The sequence below is a fragment of the Aethalodelphis obliquidens genome, unplaced genomic scaffold, assembly GCF_003676395.1.
Source record: "Aethalodelphis obliquidens isolate GAN/ISIS:26980383/991018 unplaced genomic scaffold, ASM367639v1 scaffold14, whole genome shotgun sequence".
Classification (NCBI taxonomy): Eukaryota; Metazoa; Chordata; class Mammalia; order Artiodactyla; family Delphinidae; genus Aethalodelphis; species Aethalodelphis obliquidens.
In genome coordinates, this window is record NW_020837958.1 from 34029364 (window position 1) to 34049405 (window position 20042).

At 51.4% G+C, this 20042-nt stretch overlaps 1 protein-coding gene across 4 annotated transcripts in view; it reads left to right on the plus strand.

Annotated features, from left to right (window-relative positions):
• GALNT18 (polypeptide N-acetylgalactosaminyltransferase 18) overlaps positions 1-20042 on the plus strand; it is a 350064-nt gene that overhangs the window by 313257 nt on the left and 16765 nt on the right. For 2 of the 4 annotated variants that reach the window (XM_027115379.1, XM_027115381.1), the window contains exon 10: positions 10433-10597. The exons of 1 other annotated variant lie outside the window; for it this stretch is intronic. In XM_027115379.1, coding sequence (XP_026971180.1) covers positions 10433-10597 — 165 coding nt within the window. Of the gene's footprint in view, positions 1-10432; positions 10598-19768; positions 19984-20042 lie in introns of those variants that run through there. One more of the 4 variants, XM_027115378.1, reaches the window with a different exon arrangement.

Below are 20042 nucleotides of genomic sequence, written 5' to 3' on the forward strand. Positions count from 1 at the left end.
ATGTTTTAAATTCCTGGGAGGAGGGAGCCTTCTCGGCCCCTTAACAGCCCTGTTCTCGCCAATGGGCAGGTGGTAGAGTCACAGAATACAGGCTATTCTCAGAGGAGATGGGGCATTGTTAGACATTGCAGGCTCAGTCCTGCCTCTTCACGGCTGCCAGCCCCAGCCCCTGGCTCTGCCCCCTCCTGCCTTGTTCTGATAGCAGCACACATCCCATGCGCATCCTTCCTCTCCGTGACAAGCCCAGGTCTGCAGCCTCCAGGGCCTGACCCACCACACTGGCCATCTCTATTAATGGGGCCTCCTCTGTGCCCCGGCCCTCGGCAGCCTGTCTCTGCCTGAAGTGGCCTTCATCTGCAGCCTCCATCCATGTCAGAGGGCTCTGCTGGAGAGAGCTCCCCAGGCAGGCATCTGTGTCAGGTGTGGGGTGCAGGTTGAGAGCAGGGGCAATGAGGGAGGAATGGCAGCAGGAGAACCTGGATGCGAGGCTAAGGTCCAGGCCGGGGCGGTTGACAAGCACTGCTCCCTCAAGACAGACACCAGAGGCTGCAGAAAATGAGGGGCTCGGCCAGCAACCCCAGTCCAGGGCACCTGTTCACTGTCTTATCCTGGACCGATGCTGACCTTACTTCCCCATAACTTGAGCTCCCTCTGCAGCTCTCAACTTCTCCACTTATACCCACATGATTGATAATGTTCAGATACTCAGCCCACTCCCAGGGACTTACTAGGGCTGTGTGAACCTCCAGGCTCACTAGCTTCTCACCCCCTGAAGAAAGAACACTGGCATGCAAACGAGTGAGATATTTCCTTATCTTGTAAAAAAAAAAAAGTCAGATATTCACAAACTTCAGTACTTTATTATTAAAACAAATGACTTGCTTTATTATAAGAAAGAATAAACCTTATACACACATGATATCTACATTCACCCTGTGCCTAAGGACCACTGGGCTACATGACTCCATGATCTTTTTGCCTCATCCCCTTTGGTAATCTGGAAAGGTCTCCTGTATCTTCCGTATTAGCCGAGACTCTTGGTTGCAAGTGACAGAAACGCAACTCAATCCACCTTAAATGCAAAAGAAATTTTATCATCTCATGTAACTGACAAATTCATGTCTGTTCTGGCTTCAGGCAGGGCTGGATCCAGGGGCTTCAATGACACTTTCGTTACTCTCTCTCTCTCTCTCTCTCTCTCACACACACACACACACACACACACACTCTCACCACCATTTGACTCTGGTTCCTTTTATGTGTAAACTTTGTCTCTCCTATACTAACAGGGGAAGGGGCTTCTGTGATTTACCTCAGGAAAAAAGGCAGCAGGTAACTCTGGACTTAGACCCTACAAATCCAGGGGGGACTTTTATTGGCCCAGACTGGGTCATATGCCTGTCCTGAAACCAACCCTGGGCCAAGGCAATGGGTTACTCTGATTGGCCAGCCTGTGATTCAGGCCTGCCCCCCTGACCAGGGTGAGGCAAGGTGCTGTTACAAGGAAGCAGATAAAACTCTCAGCATCGAGAGTCCTGCAGCCGTCTTTTCTAGTTCGTCTCTGGTTTCTCACTGGTTTCCATGCAGAAGCCCAGGGTGACCCCTGTCACCTGGCTCTCTCCTGAAGCCGAGGGGCTCACAAGGACACACTGGGCCCAGGAGATACCAGCAAACACAGGAAGAGCAAAGAGCGCAAGGTGGGGGATTAGAATCGCCGACGGGGCTGGCTGGGCTGCACACAGCCCCATAGGTAGTGGTACAGAGGTGACACCTGTGCTGCGGGCACAAAGTCTGGAATGAAACAGGAAAACAGACAGCTGGGAATCGAAGGCAGACTTTCTGAGCCTGGCAACAGTGCCCACGCTGCTTCTGCCACTTCCTGGTTCAGGTGCACAGTGGGAGGACCTAGCTTAGCCTTTTCTGTTCGGTCTTATGTTCAGAGACCACACCTCAGTCCAAAGCTCTGCTCTTCTCCCAGCTTCCCTGCAGGCTTACAACTGAACTCTTCCAGACAGGCCTGCCGAGCGGCCTGAGTCACCTCTAATCCCAGCTCACTTCCAAGCCCCTTGAATGTTGAATGTCTCAGAAGACTCTGAGAATCCCTCAGATGGGCTAGCAAGTGGAGGGCCCATTAATCTGAAGTCACAGCCCCCCACAGCCTGCAGGGTGCTGTCCAAACTCTGCAGCCCCCAAGCTGCTTCCCCAGCCTCACCTCGCCACCCCGCATCGGCACTCTCTGTTCCCAAATGGCAATGCAGTGCCGAGCCTCTGTGACTTTGCTTATCCTGTTCCCTCTGCCAGAGGTCCCTTGTCCTGGTCAGTTATCTTGACAAACTGCTCTCTTCCTAAGCTGTTCTCAAAACTCATCACCCACAGACCAGCTCCGGGTAGCGTTCATCACTCCAGCTCTGGCCCCCGGCACTTTGCCTGCTCCTGGGCTGTGCTAAGCCTGACCAGGAGGCTATTCTCTCTGCCCTGTTCAGCATGGCTGTCTCCCCTCCAGGCTGAGAGCTCCCAAGGGAGGCCCTGCCTGGTCCCTCTCTGCTCCCCAGTGCCCGCTCAGGCCCACACACTAGACGGCACCAAGGAGTGTTTGCTGAATTAAACCGAGTGGACTGCTGTCTAGGGGCGGAGTGCCAGTTACAAACCTGGGGGTTTTGTGTGCTTAGCCTCACCTGTTGCCCCTCCCCAGGGAAATGGGCTCACAAGGGGAGGGGGTTTCTGAGCTAGGGACCTTGCTTTCCACAGTTATGAATGTTTACAAATGTTTCCATTGCCTATAGGTACCTGGTCCTGTGGTTAGTGAACATAAGATCATTTTGGAAATGACTCCCCTTCGTTCCTGATTTAGCATCAGTGCCCTGCAGCCCTCAGCACGGTAACCTCTGTGTCGAGGGGTTAATGACCAGTAACCAAACCCTTAAATCAGCCTGCCCTGTCTGCAGCGGGGCCAGAAGCTCATACTTGGTAAAGAGGACAAGGACCATTTCTAGCACACATTGCGGATGTCACAGTCACCACGCAAAATTGAAATTTAAGAAAGCAAGGCTCTGCTCCTTCTCTGCCCCGCCCCGCCATGCCCACACCCTGCCTGCTGTTTCCGTGAATCCTTACCCGCAGGCCTACTGGCCAGGCAGAATCAGGGAGGGGAGCCCAGAGATGAGGGGCACTGAGGCAGGGAAGCTGGACCAGCAGCACCCCATACACACGCACTGGGTCTCTTCTCGCCCTCCATCCCTGCCTGCCTGTTCCTGCCCTGCAGTGCCTGTGGCCAGACTAGAGCCTCGATGAGCATTTTAACCCTCACAGCTACATTCTACAGGTCAGGAAACTGAGTGGCTCCCAGCTAGGCAGTGAGGGTAGAGACTTGACTTGGAAGCCCACCAGACCACCCTTTTCCTAGACCAGCAGTTCTCAAATGTTCACATATATCAGACTTAATTGGAGGACTTGTGAAAACACAGATTCCTGAATCCTACTCTCAGAGTTTCTGTTTCAGCAGGTTTGAGACTGGGCTCCAAAATGTGCTTTTCTAACAAGTTCCCAGATGATGCTGGGACCACACTTTGAAACTGTTGTCCTAAACAGCGGTGCATCCCAACCTCTCGCCACCCTCCTCAGAGTTTTAAAAACAACGCCCTGAAGATAGATCCTGCTTACCCCCCACAATGAGAAGGTTTGGAATCCAGGTTCTGCCCCTATGTTTCCTCCCTAGGCTGCCAGAGTCCCCTCGATACACCTACTTTTCCACCTTGCCTGCACACTGGAATCACCTGGCCTAAAACCCCAAGCCTAGGCCCCACCCCTAAGACTGTGATTTATAGTTTTTAAAGCTCCCCAGGTGATTCTAATATGCAGACAAGGTGGCAAGCACCGCCTGAGTTTGATCGCATTTAGGGCTGTGTCCTTTTCACGCCTCTATCCTCCTCCGTTTCATTTGCTCACGGGTCTTTCTCCTCTCCCAGTGCACACCCCCTCCTCCAGGAAGCCCACCCTTCAGGCCACAGGTTGGTTCTCCTTTCAGTGATCTTTGCCAACGCCCCCCCATTCTGATACTTTGTAATCACCCTATTATGTGTAGTTTTCAACCCCTAGACTGTCACTCCCCTGGTGTGACCCCCAACCCCACAGAGAGCTGGGCTCTTAATTCTTGGTTGGGCTACAGCCGTCCTCCAGGGTACAGATCCCCTCTAAGTATCCAAAGAAATGACTGCAAGGACCCCACTTCGCCCTGGGTCACTTTTCCCATGAAAGCACCCTGAGAATAGAGTTGTTTTCTCCCTATTTCTGAATCTCTTGTAAAGAGTGTCCGCCTATGGCTCTCCCCCTTTCACCCCCTCACCACTCACCAGGCTAAGGAAGGTTTTAGCCAAATACCACCACTGCCGCCCCATCACCTGACGAGAGAGTGTCTCTGCCTCCAAGATACCTCATTTTTCAAGGGCACTTACTCAATAGGCCGGCAGTGTTGCCAAGGAAACATCGCTTAATGGAAGAAATAAAGCCACTCAAAATCCACATGCCATTGTTTGGAAGAGAGCGATACTTCTGTCGTACCTTGAAAATGTATTATTAAGTCATCTAACAGCCCCATTTAGCTCCACGTTCCTGATTTGCTGGGAGGCCCTCTCCACCACCACCCCTCCCCCTGCCCATCCTATGATTCCCTGGGGAGGGCTCCAGAATTTCCATAGCAGCTAAGGTCTGGTGAAGTAGGGAGGCGAGTCTGGACAGAAGAGGAGATGGGATGATTGGAACATATGTAAATTGGCCATATTATAGAATGCAAGGGGCTAGGGGCCCGGAGGCGGTTGTAGAAAGGAAGTTAAAGCTATTCACCGAATGTTCACAAACTCCAGTTGGTGGCGTTTAAGCTGATGAAGATTTACTAGGCACTAGTGTCCTCTTCCCGAGTGAAGGCCTCATGGTTGACAGCAGTGGTTTTCAAACTTTTTTTGTGAATTCTTCATAACATTTTGTTCAAGTCGAATGTTATGTGAAACCTAAATAAAAGAAAGAAAGCCCAGGTTGGGCTGGGAGAGGGGCCCTAGAACCCCACCCACCAGGCTGTCCTCCCACACCTGACTCAGGAGCCCATGAGACCCCTTCTGGGAGTCCGCGGGACTCAGGGTGAACAATCTGGTGGAAATGACCTGGCAGTTCCCTTGCTGGTTCCGAGGGATGAGGCCCTTGGGGAGCCTCACTCCTGTGGGACTCAGGGAGGTGGTGCCCCGGCTCCAGCCCAGGCTGAGGGGAGGCCCATCTGGGCTGGATGAAGGCCCTGAACTGCCAGGATCTCAGCCTTCCCTGGAAACTCCCCCTAGTCAGGGAGGGGAGAGAGCAGCCATCTGCCAGTGCACCTGGCAAGGTCTTCAAAACTATCTTAGCCTCGGTTTCCTCATCCTTACAGCTGAAGGTGACCGCAGGTGTGGAAGGTACCTGGGCGTACAGGTGTACAAAACTATGTTGGTTTTCTTCCCACCCTTCTCTTCCTGAGGTGTTTCTCCCCCCAGCAGCCGTTTCTGGCAGGGAGGTAATATTTCATACAGTGAGGGCTGGAGCCTGTAGAAGGCTGTACTCAGTCTCTGACAGGGGCAGGTCCCGCCTGCAAGCCTGCCAGGTAGAGAAGGGATGCTGAGCACACCTGGCAGGGCACCCACTCGCATCCTAGAGGGCGGGGGCCCTCGCTTGTCCGGGAAATGAGGTAAGAGAGCAAGCCGAACCTGCAGCCCTGGGGGTCTTTGCCTGGCCTTCGTTCTGTGGCCCTGAAGACAGGAGTGTGCACCCGGGGGCACTCCAGGCTCCCTGGCTGGCTGTCCAGCTCAGCTATTAGTCCTTACTCCTGACCCCGGCCTGAGGGAGAGGAAAACGCCCCTGGCGTGAGACCCGAGATACCCATGTGTTTGTCCTTTTCCCTTGTTGGTGATTTTTCTCTTTCAAGCATCAGATTGGGTTTGTAGCCCTGCTGAGCTGTATGGGCTGAGTGGTGAGCGGAAGCACTCATCTGCAGCTGAGAAGGAGCTGAGGGTTCGGGGATGTCATTTCTATGCCCCGGGAGGCTGGGGGGTTTGTGAAACATCCACATACAGGATGACCGCTCGCCCTCCGACTCTGACGTGAGTTACAGGAGGGCTGTCGCCCTCTTAGCACTTCGTAGCATCTTGTATTCTAGGCCTTTTAGTCAAGGATCCTCCAGCCCTCGGCTGCTCCCGTAGTCCAGACCCCCTCCTGGCTCGAAGGGATCACAGTGGAAGCTTCCAAGCCAGCCTCTCCCCCTCCAGCCTGGCTGCTGGAGCGGGAGTGACCGGAGGGAGGTAGGCGAGTGAGGTGAGAGGTTACAGGTGCAGCTCTGGTGTCAAACTGCCTCAGTTTAAATCTCAACCACTGTTCTCCAACTGTGTGACTTTGGACAAGTTCTTAAACTCTCCATGCCTCAGTTTCCTCATCCACAAGATGGGGATGATGGTAACAACTGCCTCATAGTGCTGTTAGGATTCACTGGGCTAAAGCGTGGCAGCACTCCTGACATCTGGGGCTGGATAATTCTTTGCTGTGGAGGCTGTCTGTGCATTGTAGGATGTGGAACAGCATCCCTGGTCTCTACCCACTGGGTGCCCATAGCAGCCTTTCTCACCCCCGTCATGTCAACCAGAAATGTCTCCAGACATTGCCCAATATCGTCTGGTTGGCAAAGCCAGCCCCCACCCACCCGCCATGGTGAACCACAATTCTAGGTCATTTCTTATTAAACCTCCAGCTTCCCTGTTGCTCAGAAAACATAGCTGGGCCTGCTGGGCCTGCAGGCACTAAAAGTGGGGTGTCTTGTACAAAACTGTTTCCCTCTTTTTTTTTTTTTTTTTTTTTTTGTGGTATGCGGGCCTCTCACTGTTGTGGCCTCTCCTGTTGCGGAGCACAGGCTCCAGACGCGCAGGCTCAGCGGCCATGGCTCACGGGCCCAGCCGCTCTGCGGCATGTGGGATCTTCCCAGACCGGGGCACGAACCTGTGTCCCCTGCATCGGCAGGCGGACTCTCAACCACTTGCGCCACCAGGGAAGCCCCTGTTTCCCTCTTTTGTGTTCAGGCCACTTACTGATTCAGTCCACTGCTGGCTGGGCTTCTGAGGTGTCCAGGTGACAGCTTAAGAGAATCCTCTTTGCTGAATCTCCCTGTGATCTGACCAGCTTCGTGGTTACCCCACTCAAGATGCGCTCTGTTGTTTGCCTTTTAAATAACAGACAACTGTCTGCCCTTATTATGATTTTCCCAGACTCTGGAGCAATAAACAGCTCTGATGACAGCTGTACTAGGTAGTAAGTAAGTGCACACATGTCTCTCAGAGCATCTCCTCGAAGCATTTCAGAACAGCTAAGTGGATAAAACTGATTTCAGCTATCACCTAGGCAGCCGCTTGTGTCTGTGGAGCCTGCCCTGGAGGTGAGAGGCAGGCCCTGATGACAGGGATGAAGGAAGGGGTGGCAGTGACCGGCTTCCTGGCTGTCCTTGTCTGGCAGCCCACACTCTGGAGCTTCAGGAGATCCGGGTCCTGGCCTGCCAGGTGCCTAAGAGCTACACCGTCCTGAGGAGAGAGCATGGTGCGTTCAACCCAAGGACATAAACAGCTGTGCATCTTTGCAGAGAGACTCAGGTGGCAGGCCCGTGCTTTTGCACATTGAGGGAAGGCTTTCTGGAGGTGGTGAGTTTTTATATCTATTTTCAAAGTAGCAAGAGTCGGGGTAAGCGAGTGGAGGAAGCAGAGACAGTTCCCATATCAGTGTGATTAGGACCATTATTTCCTGACATGTTAGTTTCCCCAACTTGGCTGTTGGATCATCCAGGACAGGGAACCACGGTTTTCTCACCCTCAGGACCCAACAGCGATTACTTGTTGTTGGATGGGTGGATGGATGGATGGATGGATGAATGCCCACCTGCATCTATTTAATTTCCAAAATCCTACCAGTCATCAGATTCTCCCTCAGTGCCAATAAACTGGAAGCCACAGCAGGTCATCAGCTTTCCTTGGTGGTGAACTAAAAACCCAGGTCACACAATGGACAGTCTCGGGATTCTGATGAGAAGCCCAATTTAGGCGATGAATAGGTTCTCCTTGCCTCTGTGTTCTGGTCACATTTCCACATTGAAGCCAGGCATTCTACATTTGGCCTCCACTCAGAACTTTGGTCACTATGATACTTCACCTCTTTTAGGGGAAGAATCAGCCACCTTGGTAGTTTTGATGTCCATTTCCGTGGATTCACCAAACCTGATAACTTGTAAGGTTACCTCGGAGAGCAGATCCTAGCTGTAGTGAGTGTCTTCCATTTGTCTTTCCATCCTTTTTCTCCTACTTTGCAAAGCTGACTTTATGGAATGTTTCCATGGGCTCCTGTGTTGTCTGACTTCCATCTGGGTCTGCCAGTGGGCCGACCCAGCAGAAGAATGGAGTGAGGAAGGGAGGGTGATGTTGGGGTGTTTATTAGCCACCACTCACCATCACCCCCAAACGTCTCCCTCTCTGAACCCTTCTCAGAAGTCTCTGTACGTAACTTTTCTCTTACAAGTTCTGGTACCAGCTCTCTCCTCTCATCCCTTTGGGCCTGGTGCTGGCACCAGCTCCATGTTACTATCCCAAGGAACTATACTATCCCCATGGCTCCCTTACCCTATACCCACGCCGTTGAGAACTGGGCCTTTATTACACCCTCCTTGGATCCCCCTACCTTGAGTGTGCCATTTGTTTCCTGTTGGGGCCGTGAGTGATACACTGGCCTGAAGTTCTTATGTCTGAAGGGTGATCCTGCCTGCCTCTCCACCCCTCCCCTGGACTTCTGAGGGCCAGAGAGAATACGGCCCTGAAGGACCACCCTTACTTACCCTCCTCGCTGGCACTGCCCTTCTCACTACACAGTCCATTTTATTCCCTGTACCATGCTTTTAAAGTCCTTGTCAACCATCCTCTTTTACTAAAGCAAAAAATACTTCCTTTTACCATTTGAAATTAATCAAAAATATTTACCAGTGAGAATTTTTGTATAGATCAAGACCACAAGAGGGCCTACCTTGAATTCTAATCTAAAGCAGAGAAGTGTGGTATCTTGGTTTGCCCATGCGACCTCATCGTAGGTGGGGCTGTTAATGTCTTTAGTAACAGAGGACAAGAGCTCACAGACCCTGTGACTGCCCACTCAGAGCCCTTGTTGGGAACCACTGCCCGAGGTTGGGGGAAGTGACTGAAAACTTTGAAGGCCGAGGGTCACATGACTTTCCTCTAGACCAGAGCCAGCCCTGATCTTTGTAAACAAAGTCATTCATTTGTATTGACTATGGCTGTGTTTGCACTACAACTGCAGAGTTAATTGTCCAGACTGTCTGGCCCTTTGTGCAAAAAAAAAAAAAAAGGTTAAAACAGCAGCCTGACTTCTCTCCTTTGAAAGGCGTGGTTGGCCCCTGGCTGGCGTCTTGGAACTTGGATTTCAGGAAGGTTCCCACCATTCCCACAGATGGTAAGAGTGGCTCACTGTGCCCACACTGATTATACAAATAATATGGTTTATGCTGGACACCTGCCTTCCTTCTGGAAGTCTGGGGTTTCAGTATATAAAAGCCTGGGTGCTGAGCCTCTAAGAGCTTCCCTGGGAGATAACCCCTCACAGGCATTAGCTCAACACCTTCCTGCTTGTGAAGGGCCATTCTCTGTGACTGCTGGGAGAGGACCCTTGGAAGCCTGTGCCTGGTTTCCTCCAGACTTTGCCCCACGTGCCTTTTCCCTTTGCTGATTTGATTTGTACCCTTTCCTGTAATAAATCACAGCTATGGTGCAACCAAACGCTGGGTCTCCTGAGTCCTAGTGAATCATCGAACACACCGCAAACCCCCAAATATTTGCCACCTGGCCCTTTAAGAAGAAGTTTGCCAACTCCTGCTCTATACAGTCTTAGGACAGATGGAAATTACCTATTACATATCCACCATGCCGCAAGACTCTGAGCTCCCTAAGGTGCGGCCCGTGTCCTTTGCTCTTTAGCTACCAGCCAAGCACAGCATCTTATACAAAATACTTAAGGAGGGGGGAAGTCGGCAAGCCTGCAAATAATGGATTCAGGCAGTGTTTTTTTAAACTGTGGGCGGTGAAATCAAGTTAAAAGGTTATGGCCAATGTTTTTCAATGAAAGAATAGAAAAGAAAATTGAGTACGCTGCATATAGTAAGGCTAAGTTTGATTTCTCGAACATGTTGTTTCAGTTGTACGTGCGGACCAGACACTGTATCGAATCATAATGTAAAAGGGTCTCTTCTTGTCCGTTGCAATGGAAAATCATTTGAAGGCCACTGAATTGTGGTCTCTTAGCCAGCTGCCCGGGGAGATGTCCTACAAACCCTCCCCATCTCTCTGGTCGTTAGCGTTTGACCTCGTTCTCCCCCTGCCCCCAGAACGTGTACTACACGAGCAGTCAGCAGATCCACGTGGGCATCCTGAGCCCCACGGTGGACGACGACGACAACCGGTGCCTGGTGGACGTCAACAGCCGGCCGCGGCTCATCGAATGCAGCTATGCCAAAGCCAAGAGGATGAAGCTCCACTGGCAGTTCTCTCAGGTAGCAGCCGCACCCGGAGAAGCAGCAGCGTAGAGAAACAGGGGAAGGGCCCGGGGCAGGGAGGAATAGGAGGGATGGAGGAGGAGAGGTACCAATTCTCGGGGTTTAGTGAGCACCTACTACGTGCCAGGTGTTTGGTATACATTAGCTCATTGACTCATTGATACTGGCTCTGAGGGAGGTTATTATTATTGTTGTTGTTGTTTTAGTGGCATTTTATTTAACTTTTAGATATAAGGAAACAGCCTCAGAGGTGGGAGTCCCCTGCCTGAAGTCACACAGTGAGGGGCAGGGCTGGGATTTTAAACTCAGATCTCTGACTTTAAACCTCACATTTCTTCTGACAAGCCCCTTCTCACAAGCACAGCCCCAGTCTCTCAGGTATAGACAGTGCTGGGTTGTCTCTGGTCTGTGAGCCACTCTGCCTTCCTTCTCATTCTGTAGAGAATGAGGTTTTCTCAAAGGGCAGTGTCTGGGAGCCATTTTGTGCAGGGCAGTCCACACGCTGGTGACCATGAAACATTCCTTTATTAAGTTTCCATCAATTCTGATGGAATTCTGCATTGGCCTAGTTATAAAATGATGCCCGGGGGCTTCCCTGGTGGCGCAGTGGTTGAGAGTCCGCCTGCCGATGCAGGGGACGCGGGTTCGTGCCCCCGTCCGGGAGGATCCCACATGCCGCGGAGCGGCTGAGCCCGTGAGCCATGGCCGCTGAGCCTGTGCGTCCAGAGCCTGTGCTCCGCAACTGGATAGGCCACAACAGTGAGAGGCACGCGTACCGCAAAAAAAATAAATTAATTAAAAAAAAATAATAGTGATGCCCTGGGATCAAGACGCCAGCTGGAGATGGCCTGCAGTAACCCAGCTTTGAAGAAAACCAGTGCCTTGGCCCAGAGGCCTCTAGCCCCTAAGGAATCTGCTAAATAAGGATCAGTTTCTGCCCACAGATAGGGACGCCCACCTCCCGGGTAGTGCAGGGAAGGCACTCAGAACAGGAAGTGATGGAGCTCGTGGGGTTTTAGGGCATCAGGACTGCGGGGGGCTGCACATGGTAGATGCTTCTGGGGAAGTCGGGAGCAGAATGTCTATATTCATGGGACGAAGAGGCAGGGACCCCGACTCAAGCCTCCCAGCAAGCTGCTTCCGCCCTGAGAGGAGGCTGACAGGCACAGGATGGAGGTGTGCGGTTGGCCTGACCTTGATTCCAATCCTCATGTCCAGTTACTCTCCCCTGTAGTGGAGGTCCCAGCTACGTCAAGCTCTATGGGCATGGGGCGCCTTTGACCTGTGGTCCGGGGGTGCGGAACCTGAGGACTGAGAGAGACCCTCGGTTGGGTCCTAAATGGATGGTGAGGGTCAACCCCGAGCAGCAAGTTCAACACACGTCATAGATTTAGGGGCTCGTTGGAAAGCAGGAGCGAGAGCCCAGACTGGGACTTTGGGACCCCAGGAAAGCAGATGCTGGGAAGCAGCACAGGGAGCCAATGACAGCACATCTGAGGGTGGGTAGAGGGTGCATGTGGCAGCTCTGAGCCCAGGCTGGGCCTGCGGACTGCGTGGGGTTCAACGAAAGAGAACGGTGCCCGGGGACTCCTGCGCTGCCCCTTTCTGTCCATATGACCTTTGACACGTGCTGTAAACTGTAAAGGTCTGTCCCGTAAGAAGAATTAGCTAAGGTTCATACAGTGCTTAACGTGTGCTGCCCTTCCTAGGCGCCTGGCGTACACCAGCTCATTTAATCCTCACAACACCTGTGTGTGATTAGATGCGGACCATTAGCCCGAGTTCATAGATGAGGAAACTGCGGCACGAAGATGTTAAATAACATACCCACTGCTTGTTATTATTATTCCTGAACTACTTCAGATTCTCTGTTTTACTTCTAATCGTGGGAAGATGTTGGAAGTGGCCCCTGGAAGAAGGTCAGGGGCAGGGCCGAGGCTTAGAATATAGAGAACTTCTTCCTACCACCTCCCTCTCTCCTGGTGGAGCCCAGATGCCCCAGCTGTGACCTGTTCTGACCGTGCCCAGCAGAAGCCTTTGTCACTTTCCCCAGCCAGGCTTCTGGCCCAGAGTGACACAGGACAGGGCTACATTTCCCCTCTGTCCTCCTTTAAATTACGAGGCAGAGGGAGCCCTGGAGGTGTGTGGTCAGGGAGGAAGGCTGGCCATGGGCTGGGTGGTAAAGTGGCTGCTGCCTCCTGGCTCGGATTAGATGCAAAACAGGCTCACAGGCTGGAGGCAGCAGAGAGAGGAATGGGTACCTCGGCCCGCGGCGGTGAGTGGGCTGACTTGGCTGGGTGAGACGGGGACCATACCATCTGGAGGGGCTCACGTCAGGCTGCTCTCTGCTGCCGTCAGCCCTACCTCCTGCTGCCCTGAGTTCAGCTTCCTCCTGGGAGCCGACTGACACCGTGCAGGAAGACGGGGGTGGCAGGTTGGGGCAGGGCTGGTGGCTTTCCAGAACAGAGAGTACATAGCTTGGCCCTCGAAGAAGGCATAGGAGTTTGCTCCATATAGAAGTAGTGAGGGGCATTCCAGGGAGAGACAACGGCACGGGCGCAAGCTGTGGACATCAAACCCAGGCCACGTGCGGGGAGCTGCGGAGGGTCGGGTGTGGCTGGATCCTCATGGACCCCATGGGGCGCAGCCAGAGATGCGCCTGCAGGGGCAGCTGGACCTGGACCTGGTCCTGTGGGAGGTGAGGCTGTGTGCGGGGGACTGGGGCGTTTAGGTCTGGGTTTTGGCAGCCCCCAGTGGCCGGGATTGTGGAGCTGAATGGGGAAGAGAGATTCTAGAAGCGGGGAGGGGCAGGTAGAAGAGTTGCGGGGAGGCTCAGATGCAGTTTGAAAGTTGAGCTGTTCCCTCCTCCTTCTCCTCCATGACCCTGGGGTCTTCTGGACTCCAAGATCTCCTCTCAGGGCAGGGTCCGAGGTTGCCCCTCACCAGGGGAAGAGAGCTCAGTCTGTCTGTGGGGTCTCAGCCTCTCCGTGCCCAGCTTCATGCAGCTTGAATCCAAACCCAGGCTGCTTTGACATCCCAGCCCCACATACAGGCACATCCGACTCCTTTCCAGCCCTCGTAGACAGATGGCCTTCCCACACATGCCCAGATCCAGAGGCCTTGGTGCCCCCAACCGGCTCTCATCTCATCTGCCCGTTCCCAACTGGGGCAGAGAAAGGAACATTCCTCCAAAATCCAGCTCCTTCCTTCACTCATCTCAGTGCATGGCCTTGAACAGGCAGCCGGACAGATTCCTGCTTCAAGGAACACAGTGACCAACCAAGCAGGCCACATTGGCACGTGCAGCCCTGAGGTCTGGGCAGTTTTCAGCTACTTATACATACATCTAATTAAAACTCCCAGGGCACTCTGGCAGTCACCTCTCTGATCCTTCTACCAAGGGGAACTGTTTGGAAATAATATTTTTAAATCCCTAATTTGCAAGCCCAGAGCAGCTGCTCTCACTTGATATTTAAAAATTAATGTATGTGAAATTTTTGTTTAATGCAAAATGATCAGTGTTTATCAAGCATCCTGGAATCTGTCCCCGAGCCCTCACTGGTGAGGAGCTACTGTTGATGAGGCCAGAGGAAGCTGGGAGCCTCTTAAATGATTAAAGTCATTGGTTGGGCTAATTTTCTTGCAACAGGTTTAATCTTTGCAAATTACAGGGGGATCCTACCAACTAAAATGTTCTGGTGGAGAAGTTGGGCTGAAAGATTTTACTGGTGCATTTCAAATCTCCTTTTCACTTTCACATTTTGCATTATTTACTCTCCTGAGGGCTACCTTTAAACTCCATTCAGGCTGGATTAATTTCAAAATAATCTAGTGTGATTCTCCCAGGTTCTCCTACAAAGAAGATAGACATTTGCATATCTTGGTGTTCCATCTCATAGCCTGATTTTCTGTTTAACAAATAAAATGCCTTTCTTCTAACCCCTGGAAGCTCTTCTGAATTTTCCATGCTTCAGGATGAATCAGGACAGCGTCAGATACTGACACTGAGAAACCACATTTGATGAAAACATCTCTCAGCAACGCTGATGTACAGGGCTCTGATGAGCAGTTTTCCAATGATGAACATTCTTTCCTTCCGTCATTCATCAAGCATTTATTGAGCATGGTGGTTGGGCAGGAGGGATGCAGATATGAATCAGACACGGCCTCTGCCCCTGGAGGAGCTCATGGGTGTATAAACAGATAGCAAAACTGGATGACGAGAGCTGAAATGAGGCAGGTACGGTATTCCAGTAGCCCAGGGTGATGGGCTCTGTCTGCACAACTCAGGGATGGCTTCACGTTCAAGGCATGTTTGATCTGGATCTTGAAAATCGTAGGATAGTTCCCAGGCATAGAAAGGGAGAACATCCCATGTTAGAGGCTCAGCATGGGCAAAGGCAAGAAAAAGCAGAGCGTATTCAGTGTTGGTATGGATGGAATTTAGAATTTTCAATGGGACGTGAGAGAGATCAGACGTAAGCGTCAGTTTGGGGCAGATAATGGTCACCGAAAATCATGCTGAGAAGTTCGGACTTCACCTTAAAAGCAAAGGGAGGGACTAGGGGAGGTTCTTAAACTGTGGATTACCATGATGGGGTCTGAATCCCTCTAGCAGCAGACTGCAAGGTGTATTGGAAGACAGAGAAGAAAGTAGTGGGCCGTTCCATCGTCCCTGTGAGAAAAGGGGTAGACTCGGTTGCCATGGAGACGTGGGGCCAGGCAGCTGTGGGGAGGACTTGGAGAGACAGCTCAGCAGTCTATTGGAAGTAGTGATGGATTAAATGGAGGTGGTTGTGAGGGGAGATTATGACTCCAGGGCCACCCCAGGCTCTGGGTTTGAAGAAGTCAGTGGATACCCGTCTCTAAACAGCCAACATTTCCCACATCAACACCTGATGAGACTTCATTAACATTAGAAGTGGTAGTTGTGACTCCTCCCGGATTAGAGAATTTCCTAAACTGACTATGTACTGGGATTATAAATTCATATGTGTTAAGTATAAAACTTTAATCTTCCCAGAGTACCCCACCTACTGAGATCTGGGGGATTCTGGGATTAGGTGATGCAGTGTTAGTGAAAGAGGCATCTAGTCAGCGACCCCTGGACCAGTAGAAGGAGAGGGAAGCAGCAGATATCAGGTCACTACACAGGAGAACTTTGTGGCAGGACATCTGTCATGTGAAGCAACAGACTACCTCTCAGGGGTAATGAGATGCCCACCCTCCCCACCATCCCCCCATCACCATTACTTTGAATGGTTAAGCAAATGCCGAGGCCTCTCTTCAAGGTGTTATTGAAGGGACTCATGCCCTAGGAAGGCTGTTACGATGTGTGTTCTTTAAGGTCCAACTTCCTTAAAGTCTATCTATTTGTGCGCATGGTTGAAGCCAAAAGAGCTCAGGAGTGCTGATCTCTGCCCTCAAATATCTGAAAGGCTTCTCTAGGCAAAAGAGAGCAGGATTGTCCTATGTAGCTCTGAGGGAGGACCAGCTGGAGGGAGATTCAAGGACAATTTACAGAGCAGCTTTCTCATAGTCAGAGATGCCCGGGCATGCGATTGGCCATTCAAGGAAGAGGTGGGCTCAGACGACCACTCAGCAGGCCATCAAACATGCTACAGCTCTAAGTGGAGTTAGACCGGATGGTTTTAAGGGCTTACCAGCCCTGAAATTCTGTAATTCTAAGCTCCTGAAGTTAGCATGCCCTGAAAAGGGCTTATTCTACCTAGAAGCCCAGACGGGGCCTGCCTTACTAAAAAGCACCATGAACTTGAAAATGAGCTGCACCCCTGGTATAAGGGTCATCGTTATCCCACTTTATGGAATTGTTTATCTGTTATTTTCTCCATGACTCTTTCTCCCATCAACCAATAGATGGGAGGGCAGGGCTGTCTTACACGTTCAGTGTCTCCAGCACCTAACAGAAAGCCTGAAACAGAAGAGGCACACCGGGTGCTGTCAATTAAATTAAGGAGTCCTTTCTAAAAATTCACAAATATTAACCCAAATACCCCGTGTGCCAGGTCTCAAGCTAAGTTTGTGGGAGACCCAAAGATGAACAAACCCTACCCTTGATAACTCTTCCTTGCATGCATGCATGCTGATAAAAAACTAATTGTACTAGAGTATTTCAAGGACATTTGAACGTAATAGTCAAAGGGCCCCGCTTAGTTAGAAAATCCCTATAAGAACACTTTTAGGTGGTAGTGCATCCCAGCTGCAATACACAGACGTGTGTGAAGAGGGGTACTCCAGTTTACTCTTCCTATAACTTCAGATTTGGGGGAGGAAGGTGGAAATGATTTTTACTAAAACAATTATGCATACTGTATGAAGGGGAGTAGCAATTTCTATGAATATTTGTTAAAACAGGGGGCTTTGATGAAATGTTGAGGTGTTCTGGCCGTATTTCACGCTGCCTCAGACTCTGGCATGTGCTCTCACTCCCGTTGGCCACTGGGTTCTTTGGTGGAAACACTGGCAAGGCCCATTCGGGAGTCCAAGGGCACCCAGGGCAGCGTTCCCACTGGTGGGCGGTCCTGCCAGCCCACCCCCATGCTTGCCTCATTCTCAGTTCAGCGTTAATGCATTTTCCAAATGGAGAACATCAAGGATAACAGCAGAGGTGACCATTAAGGCCAGGAGAGAAGAGATTTTCAAGAGCATGAGGAGACTGCCTGGAAGAGAGCTGAGGGCAGAGCTGAGCCTGCCTGGCCAGGGACCACTGGCTCTTACTTGTGGGATCTAATTTGATAATTTGATGCAAGATGAGTAACCCACTCAAAGAAGAACTTATTTGCAGAGAGCATTTCCCAGGGAGCACCACTGATTCTGCCAAAGAATTTCCCAGCACGCAAGGAGGAGGAGTCCTTGACTTTCTCCTGCTCCACCCCCCAGGCTCTGGCAGGAAGTCCAACTTCGAGAACCTTTTGTGCTGAGAAGAAAAGGCTGTAATCGGGTGTTTCCTTATGGCTCTGGAATAAAGCAGCTTTTCATTTCCATGTCACATGAAGGGGCAAGTGTGGGATCATCCAGTTTTGAAGGACTGACAAAGCCTTGTTTAGGCCCTGGATATTTTCTTAGTTATTTTTAGTTTACAGCAGTCAGCACTTTAGACCAGGAGCCAGGACCAGGTGTGACAGCTCAGTGCCTCACTACTCAAACCTGGGTGAGATTTTTTTTTTTTTTGCGGTACGCGGGCCTCTCACTGTTGTGGCCAATCCCGTTGCGGAGCACAGGCTCCGGACGCGCAGGCTCAGCGGCCATGGCTCACGGGCCCAGCCGCGCCGCGGCATGTGGGATCCTCCCGGACCGGGGCACGAACCCGTCTCCCCTGCATCGGCAGGCGGACTCTCAACCACTGCGCCACCAGCAGAGCCTGGGTGAGATTTTTAAATTTATTTATCAAACTTTTATATAGTGCTTACTGTGCGCCACATACTACTGTAACTGCTGTATAAATATTACTTAATCCTCATGACCTTGCTGTCAGGTACTTTACCATCCCCATTCTACAGTTGAGGAAACTGAGGCACAGAGAGATTATGTAATTTGTCCAAGGTCAAATCAGGCTTCTGCCTCTAGGGCCCACACTTTAAACCACCATGCTGTGGAGCCTTTGTCTTGCCTCTACAAAGCCCATGGATTGCTGCAGTGGGAATCTGGGGCTGCGGTCTCCCTGCCAAACCTTGTAGGTGTGTGTGAACTGGCTGGATTCCTGCTTCCTCAGCAAACTCCCTCCAGCCATCCTGCTGTCTCCACACCCCCCTTCACCTTTCCTTTTGCACTTGACATTGCCATTACCCCATTTTCAGTCCAATGGCCGTCACAGCAAATCCCAGGCAGACTCTCACTCTGGCACAGGTGTGTCTCCTTTAAGAAAGACAAACACCAAAGCACTTTTTGAATAGACAGTGTTGAATATTCATAATACAGAAAGACCACTTTCCTCTACAAAAAGACTTAATCTCGGGGTTTCTTTAACTAGCACTAACATTCCACCCATGCTTTGAATTATTTGATTACTAATCATTAACTACTTAACCTGGGAACTCCCGAGCCCACTGTGCTTAAAGCCACAGACCCACTGGGCTACTTGCCCGTAGAAAATTCATTAGAACGGAAAGTGGAACGGGAGCTCTGAAATAAGCAGAGTCTTATTCAGTCCACACACAGCCTCCTCATAAACACCGTGACTGCAAACATGAGCTCAGCCCAGCTGCTTCATATCCTCTACCTCAAGGTGGTGAGTGCGAGTGACAAGCCAGGCCTCATCCTTTCCCCAGAGAGGGTGACGGTTTGCTTGTGGTCCCCCGACTGTGATCCCTGGACCAGTACCACCAGCAGCTGAGACACTCGGGAGCTTAAAAAGGCACATCTTGGGCCCCATCGCAGACCCGTAGGGTCAGAAGGTGGGCCCCAGTGATCTGTGGTATCACAAGTCCTCCAGGGACTGTCTAATCCATTTACCCAACCCACATCCCCAGGAGGAACCGGGAAGGTTGGTCTGGTGCTTGAGGTCCCACCTCTAGCTGCTATAGACACGCCTTGGGGAAATAGGAAGAGAGGAGGTGCATGGCTGTGTAACCTGGGGTGCCTCAGCCCAAGGCGCTCATGGACCACGGCTCCACATGCCCGCCAGGCATATAGTCAGCGCTCCGTGTCTGAGTGCCCCACAGTGCTCCGGTGCCTTTTGCAAATGAGAAGACTGAAGCCCATGGTGGCTCAGCCCCTTACCAGGGTCACGGCCGGGGAGAGCCGCCAGAGACAAGGCTGGGAGCAGAGTCCCGTGTTCGCTGCTTCCGCTCATCCCACCTCTGATGCCGTTTCTAGTCTCCAGAGAGGCTCGGAAGGAGAAGGACCTAGGCTGGGGGCTGGGGACCGAGCTCTCGGAATTATTATTAGCCTTCTTAATTTCATACATTCAGCTTTCCTTTTTTTTTTTTAATGGAAAGTATACCGATTTCACTTTATTAGCCTAATTTCAGAATGGGATCAGGACTATGGGGTTGAGGCCAGGTGTGAAGGAAGAGGGTTAAAATTTGTGACAGCAAAGATCCCTTCAAAATTCTGGTGCAGTCCTCAGTCACTGCAGCCTAATGGTCAGTCAACAGGGTTGAAATCCAGAATACTGAAAGCAGACTCCCGTGCTCCATTTCTGTCCAGGTACTCGTCAGTCACAGTGTGATGAGGTCCACCAGGTTGCCTTTAGGAGGAGTCATGCTGTCAGGAAAGAAATTTACTAAGGTGTCAAACAGCTGAGTTCTTTGAGCACAGGTGTGATCCACATTGGAAAAGCCTAGAGCTGTGAAATCCGAACCAGATTTAAACAGAGCTGAAGCTAGGAGCTGAAACTCTTTTGTCTCTTCTGGGTCTGAATGCTCCACAGTTATATAAAGATCATTTTGTAGATATTTCAGAGCACTAAGGGGATCCATTT